The sequence below is a fragment of the Macaca thibetana genome, chromosome 11 (assembly GCF_024542745.1).
Source record: "Macaca thibetana thibetana isolate TM-01 chromosome 11, ASM2454274v1, whole genome shotgun sequence".
NCBI lineage: Eukaryota > Metazoa > Chordata > Mammalia > Primates > Cercopithecidae > Macaca > Macaca thibetana.
The window spans coordinates 6,780,628-6,790,621 of record NC_065588.1 but is presented as its reverse complement, the minus strand read 5'-3'; the positions used below and the strand labels follow the sequence as shown (position 1 = coordinate 6,790,621).

General features: G+C 47.6%; 2 protein-coding genes across 10 annotated transcripts in view; one reads left to right on the top strand and one right to left on the bottom strand.

Moving 5' to 3' along the window:
- The window catches only part of PTMS (parathymosin), a 251,995-nt gene that overhangs the window by 112,583 nt on the left and 129,418 nt on the right, over positions 1–9,994 (bottom strand). The gene's annotated exons all lie outside the window — the stretch shown is intronic.
- The window catches only part of ING4 (inhibitor of growth family member 4), a 132,658-nt gene that overhangs the window by 116,315 nt on the left and 6,349 nt on the right, over positions 1–9,994 (top strand). The window contains exon 2 of the mRNA XM_050747509.1: positions 3,176–3,246. Coding sequence (XP_050603466.1) covers positions 3,210–3,246 — 37 coding nt within the window. The 5' untranslated portion in view covers positions 3,176–3,209. The remainder of the gene's footprint in view (positions 1–3,175; positions 3,247–9,994) is intronic.

Here is a 9,994-nt window from a genome sequence, read left to right as displayed (position 1 = left end):
AAAAAACCTTATGTACAAACCAAGGGGTGTTTTTAGAACATTGTATAGAAATAAATTCATGTAAAAGGATCAGAGGCAGTGGAGCTACTGATGTGAGTGAGCATGCGGAAAAGGCATTTGGGGAGATGTCCAAGAATAGTATTTATAAACTGATAAATAGCAGAGTGTGTGTGTGATGAACGAGTGCTTGTGTGATGATGTGCCATGTGTGCAGTTCTCCAGTCATGGAAGGGTACAGTTTCATGACGTCTCCAGTGAATCCTGGCTGATGAGGACTTCTACATACACATTCTGTCATGGGGGATTGCATTTCCTAAATAGGTGAGAGCAAGGCTTTGGTTGTGTGTTAACCCAACAGCTCAGCTCCCTATGGAAGAAAAATGGAAGCCTCTTGGAAGGATCCACACTCCTGCCTGAGTCTGGAGTAGGGGCTTGCAGTTGGCAGCGTATCCATATGTATGTTTATTGACTTGTGGAAATCATAACCGGTTAAGGGGTGCAAGATTGGTTTATGCAGGAGAGCTGTAGTACTGTGGAGTAGAATGTGATCATGAAACCTGGACTTAAGCCCTTTGCCTACTATCAACCAGTGTTGACCAGGGTGCTGCTTCAACTGTTAGTGAAGGGATTGGACTAGATAACTCTCAAGATACCTTGTTTGAGAATTAAGAAGCTTGCTTTAAGGCTGGGTGTGGTGGCTCACACCTGTAATCCCAGCATTTTGGGAGGCCGAGGCAGGCAGATCACTTGAGGTCAGGAGTTCAAGACCAGCCTGGCCATTGTGGTGAAACCCCATCTCTACTAAAAATACAAAAAAAATGATCTGGGCATAGTGGTGGGCATCTACAATCTCAGCTACTCAGGCTGAAGCAGGAGGATCTTTTGAACCCGGGAGGCAGAGGTTGCAGTGAGCCAAGATCATGCCACTGCACTCCAGCCTGGGCGACAGAGTGAGACTGTCTCAAAAAAATACAAAAATTAGCCAGGTGTGGTGGCACACGCCTGTAGTCCCAGCTACAGGCTGAGGCAGAAGAATCACTTGAACCTGGGAGGCAGAGGTTGCAGTGATCTGGGATCGCACCACTGCACTCCAGGCCGGGCCACAGAGTGAGATTCTGTCTGGAAAAAAAAAAAGAGAAGAAAACCTTGCTTTAAGCACTGAAAAAGTCGTGAAAGTTGTGACCAAGCTCCCACATGCCGAGAACTGGTGGTTCTCTGGGACTGCTGGCCAATAGTACTTGTTACCTAGTTGGGCTGGGATAAATAAAGTACACTTAATTTAGTGCTAGATATCCTGTGTGGGCACCTAAGGTGGTCTATCAATATGTTGTGTAATACCAATGAATGTATCACATATGACCAAATATGCCAGTGTTTCTTAGCTCCCTGGATATTTACTTGCTTTTCCTCCCACTCTCAACAGCTCTTGAAAAGGCTCTAATGGCCCTAACTTCACCAGTATTAAAACTTATTGCAACAACCCTATGAGGTAGGTAGTATTCTCACTGTATAGTAAAACAGGCACAGAGATTAAATTACTTACCGAAAAGCATGACTCTTATAATGAGAGCAAAATTTCCTGGATTCTATTGCTGTATCTTACTACCTGCACACTAGTAAACCTGGGGTTTACGGACTACAGATCCTCTCAGCCCTGATACCCCCACCACTCTACAGCCCCTGACCCCTTTCTCTAGCCTGCTATTACTGTCCAGATAATGTTTCAAATACATCCCTGCAGCCATCTCAAAGCAAAACAAAGCAACTTCCAATCCGTCCCGGGTGGGAAGTTCCTCCTCTTCATGTATTTGGTAGAAATTATATAGCTGAAAGTCTGTCTCATTAAAAACTTGACATAAGACATTGATAATTCTTATGAAGGATGTGTGAGGGTATGAAAGGCGTGAGGGGTGGCAGCTATCTCTAAGATGCTATCTTACTAACACCACTATTAGGTTATGGCCTTTGAGTTCTATTTGCCTAGTGTGTTGGCAGCCTCTCATACCCTTGACTGCTTTCCATTCTGATGGAAACCACAGAAATCACTCTACCATAGCTAACTAGAGTGATGGCTGGCAACTAGCTAGCCAACTAGCCCTGTAGTGATAGTGCTGCATCACTCGACCCCTTCAGAATTATGATGCTAACATCACATATAAACAAAAGGAAAACAAAAACATGAGGTTTCCCCCTTAGAGAGTAGCAAGAGGTGCCAGGCACAGTGGCTCACGCCTGTAATCCCAGCACTTTGAGAGGCTGAGGAAGGCAGATCGCCTGAGGTCGGGATTTCAAGACCAGCCTGACCAACATGGAGAAACCCCGTCTCTACTAAAAATACAAAATTAGCCAGGCGTGATGGTGCATGCCTGTAATCCCAGCTACACGGGAGGCTGAGGCAGGAGAATCACTTGAACCTGGGAGGTGGAGGTTGCGGAGAGATGGCTCCATGATCACGCTATTGCACTCCAGCCTGGGCAACAAGAGTGAAAATTCTGTCTCAAAAAAAAAAAAGTAGCAAGAGGGCAACGTCAGAAGTAATATTTTATATGTGAAAGTATTCGAGTGTAAAGTACAGGAGGTCTGACAAAAGATGTGCAGAATTATAGCATTATTGTCATTATTTGTATTTATAAGTAGAAAGTTGATAATCCTTCTCAAGCTAAAAAAATAATGCTGGGGGAGATGGTGTTTGTGTGAGTGAAAAGAAATGCAAAGGGTTTAAATCTCTCAAGGCTTGATACTCTTCCCCAACTTCCTTAAGAAACTAACTGGCTTGAAAAAAGTCATATTATGCAAAGAGGGAAAAAAAGTTGTATCTTCCAGTCGCTGAGAAGGGATGTTTACGCAATATAAGCCTAAAGTGAACAGTTACCCCTGCACCGATTGCTATACATTCCCGTTTTGGAGGGAAAAAAGTTTGCCCGATAATGCAAAATGGCGACCTTCAGTGACGTCATACCTGTCTCGGTCGCGTCCTGGGGTCTCTGTAAGGGCGGAAGCGGGCTACAGCTGCCTCACTATGGGCGGTCGTGGCCACCATGCAAAAGGAAAAGTTTGAGCGTCGGGCGGATGTGTACCGACGGTAACATAGTAAGGGCGGAAGTTCTCCTTTTTAGGGCGGAAAGGCTTTAGCCCCAAAATGGCTTCGGACCCTGTCGCGTTATAGTCACTTCCGGGGCGGATCGGAAGTTGCTTTGTTTTGCTTCGAGATGGCTGCGGGGATGTATTTGGAACATTATCTGGACAGTAAGAGCAGGCTGGAGGTGGGGGTCGGGGCTGTAGAGTGGTGCGGGGATCAGGGATGAGAGGATCTGTAGCCCTTAAGTCCCAATGACGAGAAGGTTACAATTGTGAGGGGGTTCTGTGGCAGGAAATATTGGAGGGTGCGGAGAAAGAGGGGGCGGGGCAGCAGGATCGAGGCCCCGCTGTTGGGGGTAGAGGAGGGAGGGGCTGCGGTGTGGGGGTTAGGGACGTGTCTTGAAGGGCTAGTGTGCACGGCCGGGAAGATAATTGCTGCCCCCATTCTCCAGCGTCTCCAGCCTCTGGGTAGATTTTTTTCCTATAGTCGTTCAGAATCGTTATCACCCACTGTCATTTGGAGCAGCGGTCAAGACCTCTCCTCCACCCCATTCTTCCTCAGAAGTGGCTTCTCGTGGGGTTGAGAGTGGTGGTGGTGAGAGTGGTGGTGGTGAGTGACCACTGTCAGATGATGAGCTGGAACGCTTCTCTTCATGGAGTAAAGATCTAATTCCCATCAAATGAAAATCTGGTGTTATGCCATTTATGTAAACCACCCCTGCACAAAGCCTGTCGCCCTATGCGCTTACATTTGTTTTAGGGCCCGGAGTCGTTTATTCAACAAATATTTATTGAGTTCCTGCTATGGGTCAGACATAATGGCAGGCACTAGGGATAGAAAAATGGGTAAGACAAGGCCCCTGCCCTCAAGAAGCTCTCGATCTAGAAGGAAACAGATTCTGCAAGTAATTGTAAAACACTGTGACAAGTGAAATAATGGAAATCCATTAAAAAGGACATTTGGTAGGCAACACTGGAGAAAAGGGGGGTAATTACCTGGCAATGTAGGAAAAGCTTTACAGAGGAGGTGATGTTTGAATAGGGTCTTGAAGGTTGTTTGCCAGTGAGGAGAGAAAAAGGGAATTCTAGGTTGGGGAAAGTGTCTGCAAAGGTACTGTGATAGGTTTGTGGCAAAGTCAAGGGTGTTTGATATTTATGACTCAGAGGTCAGCGTATTTAATATTTATGACTCTAATGTAAGAAATTGAGAAACGAGACTGGAGAAAGAAGCTGAGGCTAGATTGGACAAAGTCTTTTAAGCCAAACTAAGAAGTTTGCATTTTAAAGTACAATGTGATTTTTATAAACGAAAATGACTAATATATGGTAAATTGAAGCATGATATCACTGATAACAGAGATCAATTAGTGATAACATTCCAGGACAGAGATAAGAACCTGATTTTAGGGAGTTATGGAAGTATTTAGGAGTTAAATATGAAAGGACTGCCGGGCGCGGTGGCTCAAGCCCGTAATCCCAGCACTTTGGGAGGCTGAGACGGGCGGATCACAAGGTCAGGAGATCGAGACCATCCTGGCTAACACGGTGAAACCCCGTCTCTACTAAAAAATACAAAAACTAGCCGGGCGAGGTGGCGGGCGCCTGTGGTCCTAGCTACTCCGGAGGCTGAGGCAGGAGAATGGCGTAAACCCGGGAGGCGGAGCTTGCAGTGAGCTGAGATCTGGCCACTGCACTCCAGCCTGGGCGACAGAGCCAGACTCAGTCTCAAAAAAAAAAAAAAAAAAAGAAAGGACTGACTGACTGGGTGGTTGAGAGAGAAGGAAGAATCTAAGGTGGCTTCTTCCTGCTTGGAAAGTGAGGTAGACAGGCTGGGCACAGAATCTTATGCTTGTAATCCCAGCACTTTGGGAGGCCAAGGTGCGCAGATCACTTGAGGTCAGGAGTTTGAAACCAGCCTGGCCAACATGGTGAAACCAGTCTCTATTTAAAAAAAAAAAAAAATTTATCTGGGCATGGTAGCATGTGACTCTAATCCCAGCTACTTGGGAGGCTGAGTCAGGAGAATCACTTGAACCCAGGAGGTGAAGATTGCAGTGAGCCAAGATCATACCACTGCACTCCAGCCTGGGCGACAGAGAGAGACTCTGTGTCCCTCTTAAAAAAAAAAAAAAAAAAAAAAAAACTTGTGGCCAGGCCAGGTGGCTCACGCCTGTAATCCCAGCACTTTGGGAGGCCGAGGCGGGCGGATCACGAGGTCAGGAGATCGAGACCATCCTGGCTAACACAGTGAAACCCCGTCTCTACTAAAAATACAAAAAAATTAGCTGGGCGTGGTGACGGGCACCTGTAGTCCCAGCTACTCAGGAGGCTGAGGCAGGAGAATCGCTTGAACCTGGGAGGCGGAGGTTGCAGTGAGCCACTGTATTCCAGCCTGAGCAACAGAGTGAGACTCCGTCTCAAAACAAAAACAAAAAGGCTGGGAGTGGTGGCTCACGCCTATAATCCTAGCACATTGGGAGGCTGAGATGAGTGGATCACCTGAGGTCAGGAGTTCAAGACCAGCCTGGCTAACATGGTGAAACCGTCTTTACTAAAAATACAAAAATTAGCTGGGCATGTTGGCAGGTGCCTGTAATCCCAGCTACTTGGGAGGCTGGGGCACAAGAATCCTTTGAACCCGAGATTGTGCCATTGCACTCCAGCCTGGGTGACAAGAGCGACACTGCACCTCAAAAGAAACGAAAGTTAGAGGAGAAAAGATCATGCCAACTGCTGCAGAGATATTTTTTAGGATAGGTTTAATAACACCGTTAGATTTGGTACATCGACGGTGACTTAATCTTGTGAACTGGTGGTAGCAGACCTGAAGTTGTACGTTTAAACAGTAGAGGCATTTTGTTTTTTTTAAATTTATTTTGTTTTAGGTGTTTTTGTTTGTTTGTTTTTGAGACAGAGTCTCGCTCTGTCGCCCAGGCTGGAGCGCAATGATGCGATCTTGGCCCACTGCAACCTCTGCCTCCTGGGTTCAAGCAATTCTCCTGCCTCAGCCTCCCGAGTAGCTGGGACTACAGGTGCCCGCCACCATACCCAGATAATTTTTGTATTTTTAGTAGAGACAGGGTTTCACTGTGTTGGCCAGGTTGGTCTTGAACTCCCGACCTCAGGTGATCCACCCACCTTGGCCTCCCAAAGTGCTGGGATTACAGGCATGAGCCACCATGCCAGGCATTTTATTTTTAATATATATATTTAATTTTTTAGACACAGAATCTGGCCATGTTGCCCAGGCTGGTCTCAAACTCCTGAGATCAAGTGATCTGCCAGCCTTGGCCTCCCAGAGTGCTGGGATTAGAGGCGTGAGCCCCTGTGCCCGGCCAGTAGAGACATTTTTAAAGTTTTAGGTGGAGTCTTGGGAAGAGATTTTTCTTGTACTGAGGGGACAAATATTCATGCATTTATTCAAGTATTTTACTGACTACTTGCTCTTCGCAAGTCATAATTCTAAACACTAGGGAAACAGGAGAGAACATGATAGCCATGTTCGGCGTGGGGAGACAGATACCAAATAACTAATTACACAATTATTATTTTTTTATTTTTTTGTTTTTTGAAACAGTCTTGCTCTTTTGCCCAGGCTGCAACCTCCACCTCCCTGGTTCAAGCAATTGCCCTGCCTCAGTCTCCCGAGTAGCTGGAACTACAGGCACAGGCCACCATGCCCATCTAATTTTTTTTTTTTTTTTTTTTGAGACGGCATCTCGCGCTGTCGCCCAGGCTGGAGTGCAAGTGGCATGATCTCAGCTCATTGAAAGCTCTGCCTCCCGGGTTCACACCATTCTCCTGCCTCAGCCTCCTGAGTAGCTGGGACCACAGGCGCTTGCCACCATGCTCAGCTGATTTTTTTGTATTTTTAGTAGAGACGGGGTTTCACCGTGTTAGCCAGGTTGGTCTCAATCTCCTGACCTCATGATCCACTCTCCTCAACCTCCCAAAGTGTTGGGATTACAGGTGTGAGCCACTGCACCCAGCCTAATTTTTGTTTTGTTTTGTTTTTGAGATAGAGTCTCGCTCTGTCGCTCAGGCTGGAGTGCAGTGGTGCAATCTCAGCTCACTGCAACCTTCACCTCCTGGATTTAAGCAATTCTTGTGCCTCAGCCTCTCAAATATTTGGGATTACAGGTTTCACCATGTTGGCAAGGCTGGTCTTGAACTCCTGACTTTAAGTGAGCCACCCGCCTCGGTCTCCCAAAGTGCTAAGATTACAGGTGTGAGCCACCGTGCCTGGCCCTAATTTTTGTATTATTAGTAGAGATGGGGTTTTGCCAGGTTGCCTAGGCTGGTCTTGAACTCCTCGCCTTGAGTGATCCACCTGTCTTCCAGAGTGCTGGATTACAGGCGTGGGCCACTGCACCCAGCCCACTAATTACACATTTATTTAATTACAGTTGGATAAGCGCTTTAAAAAGGTAGATAGAATACCTTGACATAGATCTAGGGCAGTTCACAGAGCCTAGGAAAGTTGAGTTTGAGCTGAACTTTGGAAGAACGAACAGGAATTTAATAGGCCAAGAGGGATGGGGTGGATGGGATGAGGAGAAGCAAGCAGTGCCTTCCAACTAGAGAGAACAGCATGTGGAAAGCCGAGTGGCAGGAGCAGAGGCCAGTTTGGGGCAGTGAGAGGAGGCCAGTATGGGCAGAGCAGAGCACAAAGGGAGACAGAGTGAGTTAAGGCTGGTGTGAGGTAAGCGAGGGCCAGAAAGCGCAGCACATCTTCAGAGCAGTAGGAGGTCACCAGAAGGTTATAAGCTGGAGAGTGACTCGATTAGGTTTGCATGTTTTATTTTTGTGTTTTGTTTTTGTTTTTGTTTTTTTGAGTCAGTGTCTTGCTCTGTCATCCAGGCTGGAGTGCATTGGTGTGATCTTGGCTCACTGAAACCTCCACCTCCCAGGTTCAAGGGATTCTCATGCCCCAGCCTCCCAAGTAGCTGGGATTACAGGCGTGTGCACCAAGCCCGGCTAAGTCTTTGTATTTTTGGTAGAGACGGGGTTTCACCATATTGCCCAGGCTGGTCTTGAACTCCTCAGCTCAGCTGATCCATCCACCTGGGGCCTCCCAAAGTGCTGGGATTATAGGCATGAGCCACTGTGCCTGGCCAGGTTTGCACTTTTTTTTTTTTTTTTGAGACGGAGTCTCGCTCTGCCGCCCAGGCTGGAGTGCAGTGGCCGGATCTCAGCTCACTGCAAGCTCCGCCTCCTGGGTTCACGCCATTCTCCTGCCTGAGCCTCCCGAGTAGTTGGGACTACAGGCGCCCGCCACCGCGCCCGGCTAGTTTTTTGTATTTTTTAGTAGAGACGGGGTTTCACCGTGTTAGCCAGGATGGTCTCGATCTCCTGACCTCGTGATCCGCCCGTCTCGGCCTCCCAAAGTGCTGGGATTACAGGCTTGAGCCACCGCGCCCGGCCCAGGTTTGCACTTTTTAAAAAGGACATTCTGGCTGCTATATGGAAGTAGATTGGAAGTGTTAGGTGTATAATAGAGGATACCAGGAGACTATTTATAATTTGAGGACAAAGAGCTTGGAGGCAGAGATTGAAAATAAAAGAAAGGGGCCGGGCACGGTGGCTCATGTCTGTAATCCCAGCACTTTGGGAGACCAAGGCAGGAGGATCACCTGAGGCCAGGAGTTCAAGACCAGTCTGGCCAGAATGGTGAAACCCTGTGTCTACTAAAAATACAAAAATTAGTCAGGTGTGGTGGCATGCGCCTGTAGTCCCAGCTACTCTGGAGGCTGAGGCAGGAGAATCACTTGAACCCGGGAGGCAGAGGTTGCAGTGAGCCAAGATTGTGCCACTGTACTCCAGCCTGGGTAACAGAGCAAGACTCTGTCTCAAAAAACAAAAAAGGAAAAGAAAGGAAAGGGAAGAGCTTTTTTTTTTTTTTTCTTTTTCTTTTTGAGACAGAGTCTCACTCTGTCACCAGGCTGGAGTGCAGTGGTGCAATCTTGGCTCACTGCAACCTCCACCTCCCAGGTTCAAGTGATTCTCCTGCCTCAGCCTCCTGAGTAGCTAGGATTACAGGTACGCGCCATCACACCTGGCTAATTTTTATATTTTTAGTAGAGACAGGCTTTCGCCATGTTGGCCAGGCTGGTCTCAAACTCCTGACCTCGTGATCCACCTGCCTCAGCCTCCCAGAGTGCTGGGATTACAGGCTTGAGCCACCACACCTGACGGGAAGAGCATTTGTAAAGGAAGGTCACTGAAGGCAGAAAGGGTGGGATAGCTATGCAAAAATGGAAAGGTTTTGTAGAGAAAGAGTTAAGCATGGCCTGTCATGAGAGAACTGATAAATCCTGTCACAGATAAATCCAGAGGTTCAGAGGAAGGAAAACTGAGCTGCACTTTATTTTTTGTTTGTTTGGTGGTGGTGTTTTTTCTTTTTTGAGACAAAGTCTCCCTGTCTCCGAGGCTGGAGGGCAGTGGTGCGATCTCGGCTCACTGCAAGCTCTGCCTCCCGGGTTCTTGCCATTCTCCTGCCTCAGCCTCCCGAGTAGCTGGGACTATAGGCGCCTGCCACCACGCTGAGCTAATTTTTTGTATTTTTGGTAGAGATGGGGTTTCACCATGTTAGCCAAGATGATCTTGATATCCTGATCTCGTGATCCACCTGCCTTGGCCTCCCAAAGTGCTGGGATTACAGGTGTGAGCCACCGTGCCCGGCCATTTGTTTTTGAGGCAGGGTCTTGCTCTATCGCCCAGGCTGGAGTGCAGTGGCTCAATCACGGCTCATAGCAACCTCTGCCTCCTGGATTCAAGTGATTCTCATGCCTCAGCCTCCCAAGTAGCTGGGATTGGAGGTGCACACCATCACACCAGGCTAATTTTCGTATTTTTAATAGAGATGGGGGTCTCGCCATGTTGGCCAGGCTGGTCTTGAACTCCTGGCCTTGAGTGA